This window comes from Streptopelia decaocto (assembly GCF_964273445.1).
Source record: "Streptopelia decaocto genome assembly, chromosome: 3".
Taxonomy (NCBI): Eukaryota; Metazoa; Chordata; class Aves; order Columbiformes; family Columbidae; genus Streptopelia; species Streptopelia decaocto.
Genome location: NC_138656.1, coordinates 86,586,677 through 86,611,796, shown reverse-complemented (window position 1 = coordinate 86,611,796; position 25,120 = coordinate 86,586,677). Strand labels below are relative to the sequence as shown.

The window sequence follows — 25,120 nt, the reverse complement described above, 5'->3', positions numbered from 1 at the left end:
GTGTATTAAAAGGGGGGTGGTTAGCAGGTCGAGAGATGTTCTCCTTCCCCTCTGGTCTGCCCTGGGGAGACAGCATCTGGAATATTGTGTCCAGTTCTGGGCCCTTCAGTTCAAGAAGGACAGGGAACTGCTGGAGAGAGTCCAGCTTAGAGCTACAAAGATGATCAAGCGCGTGGAGCATCTCCCTTATGAGGAAAGGCTGAGGGAGCTGCGTCTCTTTAGCTTAGAGAAGAGGAGACTGAGGGGTGACCTCATTGATGTTTAGAAATATATAAAGGGTGAGTGTCACGAGGATGGAGCCAGGCTCTTCTCAGTAACAACCAATGATAAGGCATGGGGCAATGGGTACAAACTGGAACACAGGCAGTTGCATTTAAATTTGAGAAGAAACTTCTTCACGGTGAGAGTGACAGAACACTGGAACAGGCTGCCCAGGGGGGTTGTGGAGTCTCCTCCTCTGGAGACATTCAAAACCCACCTGGACACATTCCTGTGTAGCCTCATCTAGGTGTTTCTGCTCCAGCAGGGGGATTGGACTAGATGATTTTGAGGTCCCTTCCAATCCCTAACATTCTGTGATTCTGTGATTCTGTGACCTTTAAGATCATTGAGTCCCGCTGTTAACGTAGCACTGCCAAGGCCACCTCTAAACCATCTCCCTAAGAAGCTCATCTTTTAAACACCTCCATGATTCTGCCTGATTCTGCCCCAAAGTCTTCAAATAGGCAGCAGAGCCAATGTAGGACAGAGGACTGGGGGCAGAATTTCAGTGGGATAAAGCGATGGCCAGCCAGAGAAGTGGGAATAGAGGCAGCAACTGCAGTTTAAAAAAATAAATTCATCCTTGTTCCTTTGATCTAATTGCCTGTTTCCACTGGCCTGCTTGCCGGGCTGCTTCCTTCTCATTGTGCTTAATGAAAAATCCTTTTTTGTCTGGTCCTATTTATCTTCCCTTAAAATTCTTATGTGTGTGGCAACCAGCCAGTGTGCATGGAGAAGGTTTGCACAGCAGTGCAAGGGTGTAGCGTTGTTAGCAGACGATACATCCACAAGTCCTCTGAACTATTTTGAACGTCTCAACCTCCCATCTTACTGCACTGATGGGGAACAGCACCACCTTGGTCTATCACCAAGGTCTCTGTGGGCACAAGGAGAGCTGGTCCAGCGTCTGAGTTATAGGCTGGGACTCTGTGTCTGCAACAGTGAACCAAACCGGTGGCACAGCTGCCAGTTGCTGTGGTCTGCCCACTTCCATGCCTTTACCTCCCTTAGCCTCCATGGGACGTACAAGATGGAGACTCGATAAAGTGAGTGAAAACCACCAGACTCAAAAGTTTGTAATCAACAGTAATAGGTCCAGCTGGCTGCTGTTGAGCAGAGGCCTCCCTCAGGGATGGATACAAGAACCAGTATTGTTTAATGTCTTCATAACTGAACTGGGCAAGGGGATGGAGTTTGTCAGGATTTCTAGTATATACTCCCACTCAAGGGGTATGGCTGCTGGGCTTATGGCTAGCTTCATGCCTTTGCAGCCAAGAGTGACCTCTGGGCATTGGGAGGGTGTGCTCTCAAATGTGCTGTGGAGGAGTTACAGCCAGGGCCAGCTCTTGCCATCGGGAGCTGCTTTCAGCTGTGTGTCCTGCACCAAGGACACTGACCTGTGGACAGGACCTCTCAGCTCATCCACAGGCAGCCCTAAAGCCATGGACCAACCTGGTGACCGCAGGATCTGGTCTGAGCCCATCACCTCCCCAGCACAGCTCTGCTCACCTTGCAGGTGCTGTGGGGCTGGTCCCAGCCAGTGAAACCTGCGGGCCCCACTGTCACCCTCAGGGATGGAGTAACCCCCTGTGACAGTGCACACTGGGCAAGGATGGGCCAGGAAGCAGCTCTCCAGAAAAAGCCTTGGGATCCTGGTGGACAACAGGTTGAACATGAGCCAGCGATGTGCCCTGGGATTCCCAATACAAGAAAAACATTGAAAACCTGGCATGTGTCCTGTAGAGGAGCACCAAGCTAGTGAGGGGCTGGGGCACAGGATGTCTGAGGAGAAGCTGAGAGGGTTTGCTCAGCCTGGAGTAGAGACACTTAGGTGAGAACTTACTGCTGTCTACATTCAGTTACCTGCTGGAAGGGTGTGGAGAAGATTGATCCAGATTCTTTTCTGAGGTGCCCAGTGGAAGGACGAGAGGCAGATGGAAACATGTTACAACAGGGAGAATTCCGAGCAGACATTACGAAAAAATTGTTCACCATGAGGGTGGTCAAACATTGGAACAGGCTGCCCAGAGAGGTCGTGGAGTCTCTGTCCTTGGAGATATTCAAAACTTGACTGGACACAGTCCCAAGCAGCCCAGTCTAGTTGGTCCACCTTTGAGCAGATTTGCTCACTGATGACCTCCAGAAGTCCCTTCCAAACTATATTAGTCTGTGAGTCTGTGATTCTGAAATTCTGTGGCTGCATCCAAACCGGCAGCACTCCCTGGCCGGTGCTGCCTCCCAAACCATGAATGGGGATGGCTGGGGAGAGTGCTAGCTGACCAGGGGGAAAGCTGGGGCACTGCCCACGGTCACAATTTAACAGTGAAGGAGACCAAGTTACCATAGAATCATAGAATAGTTTGGGTTGGAAGGGACCTTCAAAGGTCATCTAGTCCAACCCCCCTGCAATGAGCAGGCACATCTTCAACTAGATTAGGTTGCTCAGAGCCCTGTCCAGTCTGGCCTTGAAAGTCTCCAGGGATGGGGCATCTACCACCTCTCTGGGCAACCAGGGCCAGTGTTTCACCACCCTCATTCTAAAAAAATCCTTCCTCATGTGTCTGGAATGGTTTAAGTAAATAAACACAGTTTCCAAACATGGAAACATAAATATGGAAAATGAAACACTGCTTTATTTTCATGCAAATACTGTTAGCTTGTTCACTTAATTCATGGCAATAGTTAGAAATGTGAAATCCAAAGGCTTGTGCACACCATTACAACTGTATGCAAATATTTCAATTAGTAGTGATATTTGCACTTTGGTAGGTTGAAAACCCTTTTTGAAACCGGAAACTGAATTCCAGAACCAAACTAGAGTTCTTAATGTTATAATAATAAATTATTAGATATAATACATATCTAATTATTAATTACTTACTCCTGGTTAAGATCCATTCATATCAAGATTTATAAAATATTATGACTTTTAGGATGGCTCAGTTTTCCCCATACAGAAGACGGTATTTACTTTATACATATTTTAAGCAGGTTTTCTGGAAAACCAGGAAGCTGGGAAGAGAAGTGAGAACTTCACGGTGTTATTTCTAGATGGAAAATATAATTCAAAGCAACTGAAGATGCCCTGCCATCAGCCTTTCTCTGTTTAATCTATTAGCCACTCAGCTGTATACTGTATTATCTGACACACAGTGATAAGCAGCTTAGCTGTCCAAGATCATATTAAATATGTTCAGTTTAGCCTAATTCCACAGCGCTTCGTGAGGAGACACCCTGATGTCCATCTGGAGCCCTTTGGAAATCACTGCAGCCATGTGTAGGGATGGGGTCCCTCCCAGCTTTGGAGGAGAATATACTTGCCAATTGTCTGGTCTTTCCTTCATTTCTAAAACCCTCTCTCCAGCTCCTGTTCATGCACTTAAGAAATGAAATATTCACTTGAGTCCATGCCCTAGAAAATAAAAATATCCCTACAGTAGATCATCCAGAAGTTTTTAGGTTAGAATGGAACTGCCTTGATCTCTTGTTTCATGAGTTCTGCCGGAAAAAAACACATATTAAAAAAAGAACCCCTACCTACCCTGCATTTTCCATGCTTTAAAAATACATATTTTTAGTATTTTGTTAATAGTTTATTGGAAGATTGACAATCACTTTAATTACTTGTAAAGTTAATGTCACCTTGGAAAAAAACCCTGAATAATCTGATTTCTCTTGAGTCTGCAGAAAGCCCTGACACTAATATGCAGGTGAGGTAGCAGCTTTTGCTTCTTTTTGACACCTGTCTGAGGCCGAAGGGATAAAGACTCTGCAATGACAGATCATCTCAGCCCCCTCTCCACTGTGGCTCCAACTGTTCCTGGCATGGATGCGTGGACTCCTTTTGCTGTTCGGGGAGCTCCATCTGCAGCTCAGTGATCACAAGCTGAATTTTAACCAATAGATATAAATACATTTGATGGGGATGATGGATGTGATAGTCAGCCCTAGACAGTCACTGGCAAGAAAAACGTGGGTTTTGGGTTTTTTTTGGGGAAATGAGGACAAGCCGAGGTGGAAGGAAGCAGTTAAGGTAACTATAGAGCTCAAAAATAGTATTAACTGATATTAACATTGGCTAAATATAATAAATACAGCACTGACTAAAACACAGGTCTACCAGTATTGGTAGGTAAGAATTGGTGAATATTGCTAATGGTAGGAAAAGGAGAACAAGCACAAGTTTCTGCTTTTTTTTGCTTGATTTTTCTATTCATTCTTTGCATATTCTAAAACACAATCACAGCCCTCAGATCATCAGCTTTTAAAAAAAAAATCTGCTCAGGCTTCTTCTTACGTATTCCAAAATGCCTGTTTTAAGGGGATTGCTTGTACTCCTTTTGGTAGGAAATTATATTCGACATTGGAGCTAATGGTCATATGACCTCAAAAAAGATGGGTGCCAGTGCAGAGAAAACTGAATAGAGCGGTACAGTTTCCACAGGATTTAAAATTAACCTCATTGAATGATTGGCTTACATTTCTAATCCGATATATTGAGCTAAATATAGCCTTTGAAGACAATTTATTTCCATACAAATAGTCACTGCAGGCTAAAAATGAGTAAAAATGTAAATTAAAAAAGAAAAATGTTACATTAAATTATAGACAAACGGTCCATCTTATTAGAATATTGACCTAAAACAGCACATACAGAAGACACCTACAAGGGAAAGAAGGCAAAAGGGAAAAAATAAATAGAGAAATTAGTATGTTTGAAAATCTATTTATAGAGGGAGAGTCTCAGGTACTGTCAGCAATTTCTGTCAAAGATTTACCTTCAGAGGCTTCTCTGTTGACTTTCAAACATTTCATGTTTTATTACTGCACTTTAATCATTAACTATGAATGGCGTCCCTGGATGATCTGCAGGAGCTATGAATCATTAATTATAACTAAATCAAACCCCTTCTTTTTTCTTTTTTATTTTTTCATTAAAATAAACAAATACGAAATAGATTCAAAAAAAATCAGGACAACAAAACCTTTAGAAAACAACTAATATTTTAGGAAATGCTACAAATCAATACGATGGAAAACCCCAAGGTCAGAGAAGTAACCAGAGAGTGGGGAGCTGAGATTAAGACTGTATGCAGGGTTTTTTGGTTTTTCCTTTATTCTCCTAAATTCATGAAGAATGAAAATATCATAACATGCATTATGTAGACAGGTGGAATTCCAATTATATTAACTCCATACTAATATTTTGTAGATAAGAAAGCTGCTTCTGTGTGAGAACCAGCTCTGTGGCACTAAACCCATTTGGGAACGTTCTTTCATTTCCCATATTAGTGCAAGACATGAATTTCCATGTGACAGACAAAAAAAGACTTGCTTCACTGACAAAGGTTCCTATCACTGTTGGAATTCAGTGAGCTCCAAACATAGGAGAAATGTTATAACCCAGTTGACTTGGTTTTATTTATTTGTTAGTGTAACTTGTACCAAGAAGTATAAATAGCTTTTAGTTCCTGGGGAAGTTCACAGCACTGTTTTTGATCAGTCTCGCAAGAAATTTGCTCTGAATCCCTAAGGAGTTTATTCTTAATACATTAATTCTGGCCTGTGAGAGAATAATCTAATGATCTTCATTATATCCAAGCCCCACAAAAATCATTCTCATTGGTCCAACATCTAGATGCAGCTTTCAGATAAACAGATGAAACAACCCAGGATTGGAAGGAACAGCAACATGGAGATAGTGTGAAGATACCACAGGTAAAGCTGAATCTGAGCAAGGTGGATATGTCTGTAGGTATGAAAACCATGACTAACAATTATCTACTGCTTGTCATGCTTAATGGCTGCATCCCAGGGAGTGACAAAATTGAAAGATCCTAAAAGAAATATTGAGAGACTGTCTCTCAGAAATTGCTTTAAAGAAGATATACCTGCAACACAGTAGGTTGGTGGCAAAACTCAAAACCAAGCCAGGTTTCTTGGTGTGTAGGCCAGTGTCTCACCACTGGGTCATGCTATGGAAGGTTTGTAAGGCAGTCAGATCTTAAAAAGAAGTCTGCTAGTTGAATTCATGTTGATTCACAGTTGCTATCTCACAGCCTGAATCTGCAACCCGTTTTGCTGGGTATCATTCATTCACACAGATAGTCCCATTTATTTCACTGAATGCTACTTGTGTGAGCGAGGTCTTCTCAACAGGAGTAAGGACTGCAGGTACAGACTTGAGTGATTGCATGGGGAGGCAGGCAAGTGAATTGACATGAAGAAGCTGAACCAGCTTCCGTGAGCGTATGAAACAACATTTTTCCTTTCTGTGGAGTCTTCCATGAGGTCTTTGCTGAACCCTTGCTTCTCTTTGTCCCACTGATGACGTGAGGGATCTCAGGAGGAACCCTTCACACTGGTCTCCTGTGCAGCCTACTCTGTAGTCCAAAAACTCTGAGAAAGGGATGGGTACATGTCCTGGTATCTAGATTCCTTTAAGAAATTTTGCATCCAATTATGATACCAAAGTATCTATTATGGTGAGTTTAATATTTCTCAGATTTTCCTAGACTGAAGTAATCCACATTAAAAAGTTAATATTGTGTTTGGTTTGTGTTTTGTTTTTTTGTTTAAGTGTAGAAAGTAGACTGGGTATCACAGGTATTTACCCATTTAGGGTCTGATACAGCTCTGGTACCCTATTTGTCCATTTGTGGTCAAAAGACAACTTTCTTTATACAAGTGAGGAAATTATGCATTTCCAGAAGTTATCTAAAAGCTGCCTATGCTGACCAATTCATGGCTAAAACAGCTTATGATTGAGACAGGTATGATGTCTAAAATAGGCTAGTTTGCTTGCATTGCTCTTGCAAACCTTAAGGTTTGAGGTGTGTTTCTACTTGTGCAATAACTTCCTTAATATTTTTATCTTTTAAAATTTAGCCAACTCTTTAGCATTTTTACGTAGCTCAGGATCATATTCTGCACTCAGATTCATGCTCAAAAGCATCCGAGAGCAAAAGGTTGCTGTGAGGTTTGGCTACATAGTTGCTTGGCCATATCTTCATTAGCTATTTTATATCTGCTATTCTGAGAGTAATTCTAGTTGAGTCCATCTGCATTTAGAAAAAATCAATAGGAGCTTTGATGTGCTTACCCTTGCCATGCCACTAGTACAACAGCAGATTTGACCCTGCTGGCTGCATGATATGTCTGTTGCTTAGTGAAACAGGAAATATGTATCGTGAGAAGATGCTCTTGATGAATTGAGCAAATAATATTTCTTGCAGCAAGATTAATTTTGCTAACCTCTCATAACCTCGTATTTGTCTTGCCATGTTTGTTTTACAGATTTCCAATGAAGACCAGTTGTGTGCCTTTCACCATCCTTTTTCAATTAATTAATTTAAAAAAAAAAGTGTTGAATTAGGTTTTTGTTCTTACTATCCAAGTCATGCTCTGCACAGTCTGGAAGCTGTTCTAAGCTGTGCCTTCACGAACAGAAGTAATACATACTTATTGTGTCAACCAGCAGTTCTCCCAATGGAAGAAGATGGACACAAAGTGCATAATTTTTTTTCTGCAGAGAAGAGCTGGTAAGGTCAAATGTGGCTATGGTAACAGTACTGAGTTTTGTAGCTGACTTGTGGGAAGTGCTAAACATGCTGCTTAGCATTTTCACCACTTTACATTTTCAAACTGAATGACAGTTATAGGTTAATTAGTCCTCTACGTAAAATATTACTTCCCAACTGCTACCTCCTCAGTACCGCTATGACAGTAGAAAATAAATCTCAGATAGCTCTGAGACAGAGTAACGGCTGCACTGAAGATCTGATCTGGGAAAACATGGTGCAAAAAACAGGCCATGGAAATGCAAAATGTAACAACCTTTATGCTACAAATCTGAAAGGAATAAATAAATGTTAGCAAATTTTGCAGGGTTACTTTACCAAATAATATAAAAAGTGTATCTGCTTTGACAGGCAAGTTCGTGCTTAGCAAAAAAATGAGCCATGGTTGAGACTAATAAGGCAATGATTTGTCTACCCATCACTTGAGAAGTCGTATGGTTTTTCTTTTCTTTACCTGCTGTTTAGTCTGGCTTACGTTGTCTCCTACATGCTCCTTTGTTCAACGCATTAGTTGCTAGGTGAGGCAGCTGGTTTGAGCCCAGTGTCCTCCTGCTCTGAATCCACATCTCTTTCACTTCTGTCCAGGCAGCAGAAGGTCCTCTCTGTTAAAACGAAACCATGAAATTGCAATCAGTTCCCACATGGGTCAATACAACCTGCCTGCAGCACATCCCCAGTCACCGCTGCCACATTTGCTTTTCTGCCTTCTGTCCCCACCAGCTCCAGCTCCAACTTGCTGACTCCTGGTTCCTAAAGGTCACCTCAAACCTGTGCCCAAGTACAGTCTTGTGTCCACACCGTGCAGATGTGGCCTCCATTTCTGGGCTTGAACCCATGCTTGAAATGCAATGCACACTTAATCTTGATCCTCAAATTTATGTCAGCTTTCCAAGTCTGAGATTTTTTTTCCTCTGTCCTGTGAAACTTCTAAAAAACTCCTAAGTACTATAAAAATAATAACTATTCTTAGTTTATTTGGTGCATGCACTTCAGGAAAGACGCCAGTATTTATGTACTCAGCTGCTTCTTTTTCTCCACAAGATTACTCGCCCTTTGTCCTTGTATACATAAATATTGCTGACCCACTTCTCCAGCATCCTGCAAGAAATGAATCTTGTAAAGTGCCTTGTCAGAGTGGAACTGGACAGGCTGGGAAATGGCCAAAATGAATGTGGTGGTAGATTTCTTTTCCAAGAGCTTGGCAGAAGGTCCCCCGAAAAGGGCTGGCAGGAATGTAATGCTCTATGATTGCTCCCCGAGTACACTTTGCATCTTGAGCATTCACTAATTTAAGCTTAGTTGGAACTGCAGATGGGGAAATGAGATTTGTGAGGGCTTTAATCCCTTATCCTTTTGCAGTAATGTAAATTACTAAAGGTTATTCAAATTCGCAGAAATAAAGATGAATACTTTCCCTAAATTGGGAAAAAAAAAAAAGCTGCTCAGAAGTTTGGTTTCACCAAGTAATGCAAGCCTACAAGCTTGACATTGTTGAGCCTGATTTGCTTGCAATATTTTGGGCTGAAGGCATATATTTTGGGGGGTAGAAGGCACTGACTGAAACCTGCCTGGCTCCTGCTCCTCAGGCAGAGCCACCAGCTTCTGCAACAGCGGGATCCTCAAAGTCACGAGTGCAAACTGAACTCTGGCATGTCTAACACAATGTAGCTGTAAGTTTAGGGAATGATGAATGATTTTATGTGGAACATGAAGGATGTTTTTACCTCCAGGTTCAGTTAGTGGAAGTCAGATGACTGAGCCACATCAGATGATGAATTTCACAGGAAAATGTTTTTCTTTTCAAAGGTCCTTAGTATTAGGAATCCATTGAGAGAATCAAAGCAGCCACAGATACTAACAACTAGTCATGCTAAAGGGCAGCAGCTGAGAAGAATGGACTTTTACATAGCTTTGGAGTTATCTAGGTGTATTTAGATTTAAATGGCATGAAGGAAGGTTTACTCAGCTCTTTTTTTGTTGTTGTTGTTGTTGGTTTGTTTGTTTTAGTTTGTTTGTTCTCTGTCAGTTATAAAGAGATGGTACAAAGAACAGCCATACCTTTCTGCTTCTCTCAACATGCCATAAATTTGTGACTGCAAGAATCAAAACCTTTCTCAACACTGTTCCAGCTCTGTCTCTTCCCAAGAGCCAGCTTTAATACTTGCGCTTTGTAGTAGCTTCAGTCAAAAGAGAAAAAGCTTTATCTTGGGATGTTATCTCTAAAATCTGTGGTGAAATGCTCTGAATGTAAACCTCTGGTCACAGTTAAGGTTCTGGAAAAAAAAAAGTCCTGCATGAAACGGAGTTTGTTATTGGGAGATTTATGTTGTGATTTACAAAACCTCTGAAGCCATTTTTGCAAGGGATAGGGGAATCTTGCCTAGGAGCTGCCTGACCTGTTGTGCATGCAGAGGAGTCACACCAGTGTGCACGACCCACAGCTGCAGGCATTAATGCACAGAGTGTCCTCTGGAGGTTCCTTCTGTGATTAAACCGAGACCGTCAAAATATGGTGGCTTCCAGGACGTATGTGGAGAACCAGGCTACAAACAGCATTATCTCGTATGCTTTCAGGCTGTGTCTGGCCAAGATATTTATAGGCTATCAGCCTCCACATTGAGTGTCATTACTCAACAAGTGGAAGAATCCTGTACTTACATCACATTATTTCAGCCATTTTATATGTTTTAGAGCATTTAAGTTATCTACTTTCTCTTGGGGTCTGCGGTGTGAGATCAGCTGATTCTACTCTGTAGCTCTATTGAAACTGGAGCATTCTGTTTTCTCTATTATTTATCTTTTTCTTTTGCTGCTCTCTAGCATGGCGGTCACATTTCTACAGAGGGAGATTGCTCAGGACAGTCAGAGCTTTTAATGACACTCTAAACCAGTAATTTTCAACATGTTTTGATATTTAGAACTTTTTTAAAGTGCTAAAGACCCCTTTAGAAATTTCAAGTATGTGAATAATTGCAGAGAATTTACTACTTCTTAGCAACATTTCACAGAACCCAGAGAAATAACTGATGAGTACCAACAACCCACAGACCAGAAAACTCCTAAAGTGCCTCAGCCAGAGTGCTCCTTTCAGGTCAGAGATGAAGCCGTCTTAATAACTTTTTCAGTCCTGAGTAAAATACTCAATTTCTCCAGGATTTTTCTCTTATGCCTGTTGCATCTTGCTATACAAATAATCTTTTATCATAATTAGAATCTTCTTTGTCCAAGGTTGTGCTTTTATACTTCTGTTTTCACATATTTGCAAGCTTTGGTTTTGTGTGTTCTTTGTTACCTTAGCAGCAGTAAAGTTCTGTTTAATCTTCCATGAAGATCTGGCATAACAATGAATCATTCTTACCACGAAATCTTTAGAAACTACATCCTGCCCCCCATAAATCCACATTTTCGACTCCAGTCTCAGAATGCAGTGTTTGTGTACCTCCTGTAAACATGGAAAAGTCCTCATAAATCATTTTAACGATGTTTTTAATTTATTACGTTTCTTCTACTTAACTAAATGTTTGCACCATTTGGTCTTTGAGCCTCTAGAAGTGTACAACAGAAATGGAATTAAAGGTATGGCCTCAGGACATTCACCAGCAGCAGCTGCAGGACGAAGGGTGACGGCCAGTCCTAAACTGTACCCCATCTGAAAGTACAAAATGTCACGGGGCAATGTCCATCAGGTTTTACCCTCCACAGAGTAATAATTCTCTGCTTAGGAGCCATGTAAAGGATGGGGCCACTCTATGAGCTTTGAAATTTTCAGCTTCTCAGTGTAATATTTGTTTTTCCTAAGTTTCTGGATTACTTCCACGACAGCCCTAGCTTCCTCATGTGTATGGAAACCCTAGTAAAAGAGTGAAATGAAAAAGCTCTCTGGACTCTCAATGCCCATGCTACATCAACGTTGATACTGAGAAGTTACAGGTGCAAGGATTTTCACCCAAAATGTTACAAATTGACTTATAAAAATGAATAATTACATGGAAATTCACTGAAATACAGCTTGAGATTGGTCAAAATCTGTGTCAAAGGGTGTTTGAAAGGACACTTTAATTAAGTTGCTGTGTTCATTGTCTAGTAGTTGAATGTGGGGAGGAAGCCCCCTGCTCTGTCTTTGATGGTGTCTCTAAAGATGTGTGGAATAAAGATGCTGAGGTGTTGACTAGAAGCTCTGTTAAGTGTGATGGATGGAAGATCTCCATGAGCTCTGGTACTTTAGCTCGGTTTGAGTCTATCAACTCTGGCCATGAGTTTGGCTGCTCCGACTCTGGTTTTGAAGTTCAAGCTATAGGAGTCTACTCATTCAATGGATACAGGAACAAAAGGGAGAATAATAGCAATGAAAATAAGAATGTGTGTTGGCTTGGCTGGTTGAGGGTAAGGTTGGGGCATTTGAAATGGAATAGTGGGTTTGAATTCTTAGTTTTTACCTGGTTTTACTTTTCCTACCACCTCTTTTTTTCCCGTAGCTTTTGAAAATTTATGCAGCTCAGTAACACTTTAAAGTGAACCGAGATGAAAGCTGTTTGTCTTCCAGATGGGAATGGAGACTAGATTTGTGGCTTTTGGAGCTGACAAAGTAGAGGACTTTTACAAGGAGAGGGAACAGCCTTAAAAATACCTTAGTTACAGTTTTTACAGTCCCATTACAATTTCTTAATTTTCTTATTTACATCTCATGCTTTTTCCAGTTAGTTGCCACTGCCACATGATTTCTCTAGGTTATTGGTTATGTGGCAAGGCTGTCCCTGAGAGGCAGGAACATCCTCTTCTTCTGTTTAGTGAGAGTTAAAGATGTTCAGCACCATTCAGAATCAGACTTCGGTATCTTTTTTCTGTTGTTCTGTATTTAAGAAATATACTAGAAGGCAGGAGTTATTAATATTTTAATTTAATACTATATTTTAATGCTTCAAGAGAATTAAATACAACCAGCTGCAGTGAATTGCCCTGATTCTATTTGTTTCACATAATAACAATATGGCAAAACTAGAATACTAAAACCAGTATTTTCTAGTAGAGAGTAAATAGGGAAATAAACATCTCCATCTTTTAAAGAGAAACGTGTTACTAGAGATAATCCTGCAGTGTGAAGGAAATTCACTGAGTAAGGTAATGGGGATTTTCAAGCAAATTCATATAATTACTTGCCTGTCACAAAATTTTAACAAGTTACTTAGAGTTACCTTACAAACCAACGTAAAAAAAGTTTGCCTTGTTTGCTCCTTTTGCTGGTTGTTCAGCAGCAATTAACCAGTAAACACTTGTTGGTCACTGGTTTGTGGTTCCCACAGTAAAAGTTGTGCTCAAATGAAGAGAGGAGCACTGAAGCGAGAAAATCTCAACCTTTGTACTTAAGTTGATTCGGATGAAGTTCACTCTTTTCAACGAGCACTCTCATGAAAGCAAAGTAATGCAAAGTTATAAATCTTTGCAAGATTGCTACCTGAATTCCCATTGCAGGATTGGATTTTATATTGCTGACATTGAACTCCGCTCCAAAGGACAGTGAAGTCAGTGGAAAGCCTACCAATGACTTCCACAAGATATAAATCGAGCTCAAAAAGAGCACCGAGTGTCGTGGTTATTTTTTATGTCTCTCGCTAGGTACTTTTCAGGAGACCTGCAGAATTTCAAAATAACTGATCAATATTAAAAGGTAAAGAAGCTTTAAGGACATATTTGGCAGTGAGTTGAGGTCTGTGCTTAGCCTGGACTTTGGAAGTTCACTGGGGGTGGTCTCCATGCAAAGGTGTGAAGGAGCCTGACACCACACACTTCATAATCAGTGTGAAATGGTGGGGAGGGAGAGTTTAGTCAGAGGGAATGAGGGACAACCTGGCTGCAGGTAGGGAAGTAAGAGGATGAGTGTTATGACATGTATAAGGCTGCCAACTACATGGTTTTGAGTCTTTAAATAAAGACATACCGCATCTTCACAGACCCAAAAGCTGATGAGGACTGTAGGGATTCTCCTCAGTCACTTGCAGATGGGCCGACTGATGAAGGGTTATTTGGGGTTATCTGCTTATCCTGTTGATTAATAACATCTGTCCCACAGCTGACAATATTGAGAACTGCACGTTTATACCAGGGAGAGACAACAGACAGTGCTGTTTAACTCCTTTGAGATGTAGGAGGTAGCAGAACCCTCTTGCCCAGCCACCCACCTCCCTTGTGTTGTCCCTTTTGCCCACTCTGCCAGGAACGCGCCATTTTCCTCCCTTTGCCAGCGTAAATGGCGGCCAGTGGGGCTGGACCCCTGCTCAGGGAAGGAGAGATGGTGGCTCTGGACGAGGCAGGAGGGCGAGGAGCAGCTAGGTGGGCCGGGCTGTGAGGGAGGAACAGCCCTGATGGTGGAGGGGCTGAATTTAAGCTCGTCGTTCATCATGCTCTGCGGCCACCTTGACCCACTGGGCAGCCCCGGGCGTTGGGGACGCGGCAGCTTGCAGCCCGTACGCTGCCGGCTCGGCTGCGCTGGCCCGCCCGGGGAGAACTACAGCGCCCGTCGGCCCCTGCGCGCCGCCCCCACCTTTCCCGCCTCTTGCCGTTATCGCTGCCTCCTGTCAGCGAGGCGCCGGACCCGGCTCGCCCGAGAGGGTCTGCCGCCGCGGGGAGCGGGGCGCTGCGGGGCGGCTCCAGCTCCGGCCCCGTCCCGTCCCGTCCTGTGCGGGGGAGCGGTGTTCCCTCAGCCACACCGCCCTGTCCCGTTCGGTCCCGTCGCCGCGGCGGCGGCGCGGCTCATGAGGTGAAGATGGTGATCCGCGTCTTCGTCGCCTCCTCCTCGGGCTCGGTGGCGGTGAGTGGGGGCGAGCGGCGGGGAGAAAGGAGAGGAGCAGGGCGGCCGCGGCCAGGGCTCAGCCTGCGGGGCCGGGCACAGCGCAGGGCGAGGCTGCCCCCGGGTTGTCAGCCGCCGCTGGTCGTCCCCGCGGTGCCCAGCCCGCCCGCAGCTCCCGGACCGAGCCCGGCACGGCGGCGCGGCGCGGAGAGTCGGCGGGCTGCAGCGAAACCGGGTGTGAATTTGCCGAGGTTGCGTGTGCGATGCGGGGGAAACAAGACAACTCACCCCCCCACCCCGCCCCGCGAAAGGCTGCCGAAGCTCGACTTGTTCTTAAATCCCATCTAGCAAACCGAGCCCCGCTGAAACCTCTTCGTAGAGGACAAATATTGGGTGTGTTTGAAGGGTGTAAAAGGTGATTAAACTGGGCTAAACTTGCCCGCCCGGGAGGGGAGTTGGGCGCCCCGGGGCAAGGGACGCTCCCCTGACTGACGCTGAGCCCGGTGCGGTGCCCTGGGGCCCGACAGTACTGCGGGTCTGGAAATTACACACAGGGAGAGCCTGGAGACAAACTTCAGGCCAACTAGCACCTCTCTGCATCAAGAAGTACTTTGGAAACGGTACAATTCCTTTTAAACTCAGTTTTGAAAGGCATCACTGCATCCTCTGCTTAGTTGAAGCTTTTATAGCTTTCTCTTGTTGAATTAATTATGCATGTGACCTATGAATTTCCATATTTTCATATAAAGTGACGGCTCTGATTTCTGTTAAGGCAATCTGAGCGTAAGCGTTCCACCGAATTTGTTCTTTAATGAGAAACATCAGAAGGATTTCGATATAACTGCTATTCTTTATGCTTCAGCAGTGAAGGCAGCGGCATTTTTGCATTGCGGAAGGATGTAGCACTGTATCCGAAGGTTTATGGTGTATTCACTTCCTTCAGCCTTTTACTGTGCAGTACTAGTTTTCGGTTCGGTGGCATGGTGACAGGTATGTGCTCTGATATGTTTTGGCATGAAGTGTTCAAAATGATTAGTGGCTGCATTACAGCTAATAAAAACTAATTATCCATTTCAGTAGCCAACTGAGTAAACACAGTGTCTTCAGAACTCTATAATCACCAAGCATCCATAATAGAAACCTCTCCATCCTGACATGGGCCGTTCATTCATGCTGTGGTAGCCCAGAATTGCTAGGTTTAGTTTCTGTTTCATGCTTCATAGCTTTAACAATAGTGCGTAGGCTTTTTTTTTTTTTTAAAGGGGGGAGAAAAAGGGCCGCATAATTAGCTCACCCAAATCTCCCATTCTGACCAGTCTGCAAATATGTTATTGATGGGAGTTTTTGATTCTGTCCGATCCTTCCCCTGTCTCTGCCTGCAAGGTACATATCCTGTTAGCAGCAGCAGTATAACCCTCTTCACTATCTATTAACCCAGCAAACCAAATCTGAGGTTGACAAGCAGTTTAGCTTCCACATCAGTTCATTTACTGACTTTTTTTCTGTGTTTGACAACAAGAAGATGACATATAATAGGGATAAGTTTGCCCACTGGTGATAGTCAGCTTCGTCTTCTACACAGCACTACCTCTGAGTACAGCCTGGCCAGAGAAGAACAGATAATTTAGTGATTGGAGGTACTGTTATGCAGAACCAGCACTGTGACATCTCTTTTCTATCAGTTTTTCTTTATCTGTGTTACCACAGCACTTAGGAACCTTCATTATTTGGTAGGTTCCTGCTGTGCTCAGTGTTGCATCACTGAGGCTTTTTTTTTCTGTTGACTTTGCAGGGGGTGTCCATAGATTGTGGCTAAGTGATTGAGGAAATGACAAAGAGAAAATTATTATCAGCTGGCTATGTGGGAATCTGCTTCTGGAGAAAAGGGTGGCAACCCTATTGTATGTCTCTAAACAGGGAAGTTTTAAACTGATTTTCAGCCTCCTTGAACTAAACATTAGTGAAAGGAAACAAGAAGTGTTTGCATCATGTAATTCATTGTTGTCTCCTCCAACCTTCAGAACAGCTACCTTAATTACTTCTCAGGATCCTGTGGAATTCATGAGACAGGATGATTTCCCTGTCTAGAGAAATGAGTACCCCCTATAGATCCTATTGTGTCTCCTACTGAAACCTGTCAGAATCCATGGTTTAATTTCCATCTGTAGGTCGGTTTGAGTCAAATTGTAGGCTAGCTGCACGTGACAGTGGATGTGGCTGAGATTAGTATCGGTCTGACCTGCAGTAATTGACCAAAAACTTCTGTATATAATATTTGCTATTAAACTAAATGCAGTGTCATGGTGACACAATTCACTTTCCTAATCTCACTGGAGATACTTTGTTAAATTGCTCTATTTTAAAATGAAAAGTTCATCTAGTCTCTAGAGTAAGCTTTTGGTTTGGTTTGTTACCTCACAAGCAGAGTGCTGTTCAAGCAGGGACACTTCTCGGTCTTCTTTCCCCTTTATGCCTGGAATAAAGTTGGTTTGAGTTTGCAGAGGGAGGGGTGAAGACAGTGATTTGCTTAAATAAAAATAATATGTTAACTGGTGAAAGAGATTATATTACCTAGCAAATACCATAAGCTAAACTCTTTGTGTATGACACCTTTTGAAATCGTCAGAATACCCAGGTTAAATGGCAGGCATTTGGCTGAATCATTCCTGAGAAATATGCTGGTTGCGTAGTCAGTAAAACCTTCAGTTTGCATAAATATAACTTTCCCTGGAAACCTTTGAAATTTTTATTGATCCTGATGCTTGGTATAATTTATTTTGTGCTAAAGAAGATAAAAATACATTAATATTCCTACTTAATTCTAAGAGTTCAACACAGAAAATGTTTTGGCGGTCATTATGGAGAATGAGAAAATGAAATAATTGGAGTGGATAAGAAGCCAAGAACAGCGTGAACCTTCCCTCCATTTGTTTTTGGATTTCTCCCCGAAGCATCTTCCTCACATCTGAAGGCTCTTAGACCCTTGAGAGGTTAATAGTAGTAACTTCTTTTTGAAATAAAATTCTTGAATATAAATGCCCCATGAACTTAAGAGCTCACAGGTCGCCAGACCTAGTTGTTGCTTGTTGTCATCTTCAGTTTTTATGGATGCTGGACTGTGGGATGCTGTTCCTGAGACCTTGTCAGGGAAAGGAGGAGAGAGACATTGTGTGCATGTGTGCATTTCTAAATAACCTCCTGTTGTTTTGAGCATGCATTAGGTAGATCCAATTGCATCACAATGGGAAGCCTCTGAATAGGCAGCCAGGCGTGTTTCTACAAGCCTTACAAGTCTCCTGTTTTTCTGACCTGAATTTCTACTTGTTGGGAAGCTGTGTCTCAAATTCCAAGCACTTCTTTGTAGGACTGGGGAGGCAGGCTTTGCTACTCCTCCCTGATAAGGGCACTCAGTGTTCTTTTGTGCTTAGGAGAAAGGCTACTTTAAAATTAGTGTTTACTTTCCCCCCTCAGCAGTGCTTCACTGTTTTCTGGAAACAGTTTATGCTCTGTTTTTTCACCAAATCATTCCAAGGTGACTGTAATTTAATCTGTTTCACATTTTTTCCACTCTGTCAATAAAAAATTACACTTGTGCTACTCTACTATGTATTGACTCAGTTAAATGGTTTTCAGTGTTTTAAAGCAGGTCTGCCTTTGACAGGAATCTGGTAGTATGAGCTAAGTTAACTCTGTGCCTGTAATTCATACAGTTGTCTAGAAATGCTGAATGAGAGGAGACTTCAGTCCTCTTGCAGTTAGAGGACAGAAGAACAGGTAAGAGGAAAGTCATTGAAGAGCTTTCAAATAACGGAGAAACTTCAAACAACTCTCACTTGTGCTTTCTCCTCTGTGGTAATAATTTATTGCCTTGAAGCTTCATCTGTTAAGCTGAACAGATAATATAGGGGAGTTACTGAAATAGTGGAACAGCGGGTAGAATCTATTCTGACTAGTGAGAGATGCGAAACACTTTCCAAGTGAAATTTTTGTATGTTCACAAGATGTGAAAAACACATCAATGAAATTAATTCCATTTAGTGTACAAGGGCAAGTGCCATTCAGCCACGTTCTCCATGAGAACATTTAAGGGTGACAGGAGGGTTTGGGGAGAACAGTGCCAACTGGAAATGAATAGACTTCTTTAAATGACCAAAACTTGGACTTTGTCTTGATACTGAAGAGAATTATGTTTTGTTTTGTTTTAACCAGGAAGCTTGATAAGAAAAATGCCGTTATAGCTGAATTGTTTCTGTAGCAAATATTGGTTTTATGAGACCAAAGCCCTGCTTTTGCTGAAGCATTTTATGGAGGTCAAGTGAGTTAGAGTTTTTGTTTCCTGGAATGACTTTAGATCACAGTTCACAGTATAAAACATCAGAATGTCAGAATAATTACAGTCATGTTTGTTTGGTTCATGTGTTGTTGGATAATGTAACAAAGACTAATACAATGCTAACATTCTTAAGGTTGAGCTTGTCTCCTAGCGATAATGATGAATTCAAACTCCACCCTTGTTTGTACAAAGTCATTTTAACTCAACATTTCTCATAGCACTTCTCAGGAAGAATGTGCTGCTTGTTGAGAGATGTGGAATAAATTCACTTAGAATATGTCACTTCTAGAATATCCACCATCTAACAGGTGTGGATTTTTTTTTTTTTTTTTTTTGCCTCTCTGCACCCCTAAAGCACAGAAGTTAAAACTGAAAGTGATTTGTTGAGTGATACGAGTGCTTTTTGTGAAAACCGTGTTAGTTATGATGGTAATCTGGAGGGATTTACAACTTGTTGCATGTGATTTACAGAAATCCAAGTACCTATGATATAAAATATTAAGCTTTGCAAATGATAAACATTATCATTATTTTTTAATATGAGACGTTTGTAAAATCAGATCATAGCAGCAGGTAAATTGGCTTTTCAGAAATGAAACAATGTTTACAGTTAGTAGTGATCCTGCAATATTTACATGGGAAGTGGCAGTATTTTAAATGCATAGCCACAGTATTGTCTAACATCTGTCAGCGTGCTGAGGACACACCTGTGGGATCCTCAAAGTCTGATTTATGAATCTCACCTGAATATCGCACTGTGTCACTTCACTTGGTCGAGATGGGCTGGTGTTTTGGGTTGTGTACCTGCAGTGCAGGGTAGTGCTGTAGCAACAGCAGTGATACTGGAAGAAAAATTTTGGATCCTCGCTCAGTCGCAGGACACATCATTTGTATCCATGTCTTGGACCTTTGCAATTATATCGTGCCAATAGAAGAGATTTGGGAACTTTATGGATCTATTCTCTTTGACTGACAGAATTAGTTCCCTTATCCTTCCTCACATTTCTTACTGTCAGGTCAGGTGGCTCATATTCATCTTTGCTGGCTTCTGTCAGACCTGTTTTGCAGGGTCCTTGTGGCAGAGAGAGTCCGAGGGCCTCGCTCGCGACTGTGAATTCTGCGAGGCAGGGAGGTCAGCGCCAAAGGCTTTACCTGTTCTTCACTCTTAAGAACCTTCTGTGGATCTAGCTCTTGAGGTTGTATTCCAAAGAAGTCTAAGTTCTAGTTACATCCTCCTGCCTCATGATGGAGAGAATAAAGAGTCCCTGAACAGTGGTTCAGATAGCTTAAGGACCATGTTCAACAGGGAGATGGCTGAGAACCCTGGTTGCAAGGATACAGGTGGAATTTAGACTGTCTGTGTATGGTATTCAATACCTGACTGTTGCACCATTCTTGTGTGCTCTAGCACTTTTCAAATATTTACATTTCTTCTTGGCAGATAGATTGTTTCAGAAGTAATGCTACCTTGAACGAGCTTTAGGCTACATCGTGCCATGAGCAGTAGGACTGTTACTGACCTTTGATCACAATTGTAGCTGTAAGAAAACTTCAAAGGAGGTATTGTTCTGCCTGGGTTTCTGAGACTGTTTGGAGTGTGTTTTGACTCTCCATAAGCTGATCTGCTTTTTCCAGGCATATGGTTCAATGTGTCTAACAACTACATAGTGATATTTTCATTAAAGGTTTACCCTTCTATTTTGAATATATTCACATTGATTAGAAAGAACAAAATGACTAATAAAAGGAAACTTGTTGATTTTAAGAAGGTGTTTCCCCTTTGTTTTTCTATAGAGCACAGCAGTGTCAAAGCACAAGTCCCTGAATGGATATACTTCACTGATGGTGACCTATTCTCCTTAATCTTCCACCCATATCATCAAAGCCTAGAAATTCTTTTTCCTAACCCTGGTCATAGTGTCAGCGATCACAGCAAGTTACATATAGCTGAATTTGATTACATTAATGAAAAAAATAATTGAAGTAATAACTAACTTGCATGCAATTTATTAGTACAGGTTGTGTTTTGGATTACTTCTATTTTCCATGTTGGTTTGTGAAATAAAAATTAATTTGGGCACACTACTCACCTGTCTGTTTTCTAGAGGGTACAACCCAGGAGGAAAGGTATGGAATGAAGCATATGCAGTTCTTTGGTTGTCCCTATTTTTTTGTCTGGCACTAGTACACCAACATATAAACTGCCACATTTACAGTTGTCGTCATCGCTTCATTCTCTGCCAACATTGCTCCTGCAGGGAGAAGCTCCAGCAGTGGGGCAAGGCCGGCAGCTCTCATGCCGTGACACATTGGGTCACTGCAGGTGCTCGCTTCAGTGTCATTGACCTGGACACCTTGGTACCAGCTACTTTAACCTGGTAAATTCAAACTGAAAGCAGCATGTTTTCCATACACAGCCAGTGCAAGCTCACTGTCTGGTTTCTTGTCACTACAAAGGTTGATCATACAAGGGATATTGAACTGAATTCCATTACATTTGGGCATCACAGAACTGCTGTCCCAAAGTTTGTTTGGCTCTTCTTCTGTAAATCTAGGTCAGATATTCACTTACTTTCTAGAAGTCTTATTTGGGCAAAATATATTAATATATTAAGCACTAGAGTGTCAGTATTTTTTTTTTTTTTTTTTTAGCTAAATATCTTTGTGAAAAGAGATATGAAAATAAGTTGTTGAATTAAAGTCACTGCTGGACTAATGTGAATCCTGTGATCTCCAGTCATTTACTGGGATGTGGTATCCGGTGTAGTAAATTCATATAAGATGTGATCCAAAGCTTGTTGAAATTGGTGAAAATATCTTAATTGAGTGACTTGGCTTCCATCCAAGACAGGTGGCTTCCATGCTTGCCATTAAACCTAAATGGTGTCTCATGTGTGAAAAGTTCAGGACGTTTATAATGCGTGTTGTTCTAAATGTTTTTTATTAATGCATGTAACTGGTACAATGCTGTTGGCTCCAGCTTTGAATTGCTTGAGTACTGCCTGCGAACATAACATGTCCTCATTAGCAGTAAGGAGAAATGAACCTCAGGATATAATCTTCTACCTAAAATGACAGAGCCCAGTTGTTGGTAGAAAGGTCATATTGGACTCCTAAGCCTCTGTCCTTGGGCAATCCATAGCATGAAGCTACCAGTTTCAAAACTTAGAGGCCACATTCTAAGCAAGAGAGCTGAATTTCCTGAATCTCCACCATTCTGGTGGACAGTGAGGCTAGAAACAAATAACTAGCTTGTGCAAAGTTATCCCAGAATCACAGAATGTTTGGGATTGGAAGGGACCTCTGGAGATCATCTAGTCAAACCAACCTGCTAAGGCAGATTCACCCAGAGGTTATGTCTCTCTTGTTCCTGAATACTTTCCCATTTTTAAAATTTAAGGAACTAAGATAAAATTCAAGAAATGGTGAAGACATACCAGTAAATGTGAAAGTGTGCTAATCAAAGTTACCTGATAGTACCGAAGCCCGGCACAGCTTGCCAATGTTTATTGACAATAAATTACCTCTCTTGGTACTTGTAAGAGCTTAAAAAAATCCCCTATATTTTAACTAATGTATTGAATGTTCTGGTTCTAATAGTCTTGTCAAAGGTGAAGTATACTGCTGAATAAGTCAATTTTACTTGCCATATGAATTATTCTGCTTTTAATTAAAATCCAAGCAAAAATCAAGTCTATAATGCAATATGTTTCAGGTGACCTATGTTAGATTCTCTCTGGTAGTCTTCTGAACAATCCATCTTCCAATTTAATTATTTCAAACAGTTTATGCTTCTGTTTATCCAAAGAAGGAAATATTGAAGAGATTAGGATTTGCAGAAAAATAGACAGTTTTAAGGGAAATTCTTTATAGTATAAAATCAGGATCACTTTTGTCTTTAGCAATCTCAGTGCAATTTGGAGATAAAGAATTGTCAGTAAGCTGGTAACACAGAGTGTATCATTTTACTAGCAAGTACATGAAGGGCAACAGTTTCCTTACCGGCATCCTCAATGCTGGCTTCCTAAAGGAGTCTGTCCAGAAGGAAATAATGCAATCTTAGTTTTGCCTGCAGTGTGAAAGCTTGATAAGAAGAGACATGAACACAGAAATGCTGTAGTCTCTGAAATCTACCGTATCCAAAGCCATTATCGGGTTCCAGTATGTCAGTGGTTTTTACCAGCTTAATCTTTTGATAAGTTTTACAGAAGATAGTTAATATTTTGGAAGTCCCTTAAGTAGGTGCATTTCCATCTCGGTAACAGGGGAATTGCAGAGGTGGTGGTAGTATTTGTTACTGGTGACTGTCAATGAAAACAGCCTGCAGTTAGCTGCAATAGCTCGGAAGAGATTCTGAATTCCTCAGTAGCCAGGAGATTGTTTCCTTAACCTTCTCTCTTGGGGCTGTTTTTTTGTGTAGTCAGCACCCATTGGGTGGGCAGATGGAGTCAGTTCAGAAACCTAAGTCACTGTTGACTCTCAATGCTGAAAACAAACATCAGATTTATTTTAGTGGGACCCATGTAGGTGAGCAAAATGTGACCTGATCTTTCAAGGAATGACTCAAAGTTGTTGGTGAAGTTCAGATTGCTTTGACTGAGAAGAAAGTCTGACTGAGGTACAAACATTCTGGAGGCAACTGATTTGGCATAGTTTGTCTCGTTGCAAAAGAGCATGAATACAAAACCTGCTGTCTTCTTTCTTGGGCTTTAAGCCTCCATCTGTGAAGTATCTTGGGGTGAAATCTTTTGATTAGTCTGTTCAAGGCTGTGGCAGTCCTTCCATTCAGGTGTGCTACTTTACTGTGAGAGTTATTCATCACCACTCTGAAGGGGCTGAGTCTAAAGCATGTGGATATCCTCTTGCGGTGATAAGAGCTATAGTGATGAGGAACCTTCTTAAAACAAATTATTTCTGTCTTGTTAGTGCAGGAAGAGGAAAACAATGGTGAACAAGTTTATTTAGTCTAAAGTTAATATTGTACTTCGCTATAGAGTAATTGAATTTGGCACGGAGGAAGGGGAGTAACTGTCTTGCAAGCTGATTGATGAAGAGAAGCTCTTAGGAGATGCAGGTTGTTCAGTGACTCATCAATAACAGCATGCCCTTCTGTTGCTGCCCAGCTCCCTTGAGTAGGATAGAGCTTGTCTTGACAGTTCAGAGTTTCAGGATTTGTTGGTGGTGGTTTTCCTCCTTTACCTCTAGGTAGCTAAGCCCCAACATTCCTAGTAAGATGATGTGGAAAACTGCAAGATGTTTCTCATTTTACTGCAAGAAGTAAACTTGCAGAAGTTAATGCCTGGGAGTGACCTTTGCATATATATCAAACTGCCTTTTGTTTGAATATACATATGTAGATGTGTATTTTTGCAAACACCCATATTTATTGATATATATATATGCATATATGTGGTGTGTATGTGTTATGTATATTTATATCTGTGGCAAAACTGGGCATGTATGTGTGTGTATGTTTCTTAACCTTGGAATCACCCATGGATGCTTATTATCACTTGGTAAAAATAAACCACTGATTTTTGCATTGGCGGAAGAGAAATAAACATAATATCCTAGTGCCTTATACTGGTTGCTCAAGATATGTCAGCATCTGTTGGGACTGTGTGAAAAATTACTACTTCTTTATTTGAATGGCTGGTTCTTATGGAATTGTAACCATGGATGTCTGTCTTCTGTGTAAGCTGGAGTGCTGAAATAGTGGTGCTTGCTCAGCTTTCTCTGTTATTCTGTGTGTCTGACCTATGCTTAAAAACCTTAGTTATGTAACTTATTTCAGATAATGAGGTGCTTACGAAACATCAAAATAGTTACACCAATACAAGATATTCACCAATATAATTGTGCTGACTAATGGGGATGTACAGTGGCATAATTATTTCCCTTCCTAGTAAGAGAAAGGTACCATCAGTGTAAACAGTGTTATGAAGGTTTTTATCTGAGAGGTCTGGCAGGGCTGGTGGTGGCAGCTGGAGACCTGACTGCTGATAACTTCAAAATTGCTCATCTGCCTGTTGTGGAGCCTCAGGACAGAATATGTGTCTCCATTCCAGCCTCTTCAGTCACAGCCTTGTGTGTTTGCCCTCATAGGTGCTGAAAGTGGGCTACTAATACATTGGACTGTGAAAGTGAGTAGCTGCAGCACCA

The 25,120-nt window shown here is 41.7% G+C and overlaps 2 protein-coding genes across 2 annotated transcripts in view; one reads left to right on the top strand and one right to left on the bottom strand.

The window, feature by feature from the left end:
- ELOVL4 (ELOVL fatty acid elongase 4) overlaps positions 1–25,120 on the bottom strand; it is a 154,593-nt gene that overhangs the window by 18,552 nt on the left and 110,921 nt on the right. The gene's annotated exons all lie outside the window — the stretch shown is intronic.
- SH3BGRL2 (SH3 domain binding glutamate rich protein like 2) overlaps positions 14,408–25,120 on the top strand; it is a 38,153-nt gene continuing 27,440 nt past the window's right edge. Inside the window, exon 1 of the mRNA XM_082048087.1 lies at positions 14,408–14,646. Within this exon, the coding sequence (XP_081904213.1) occupies positions 14,602–14,646 (45 nt within the window). The 5' untranslated portion in view covers positions 14,408–14,601. The remainder of the gene's footprint in view (positions 14,647–25,120) is intronic.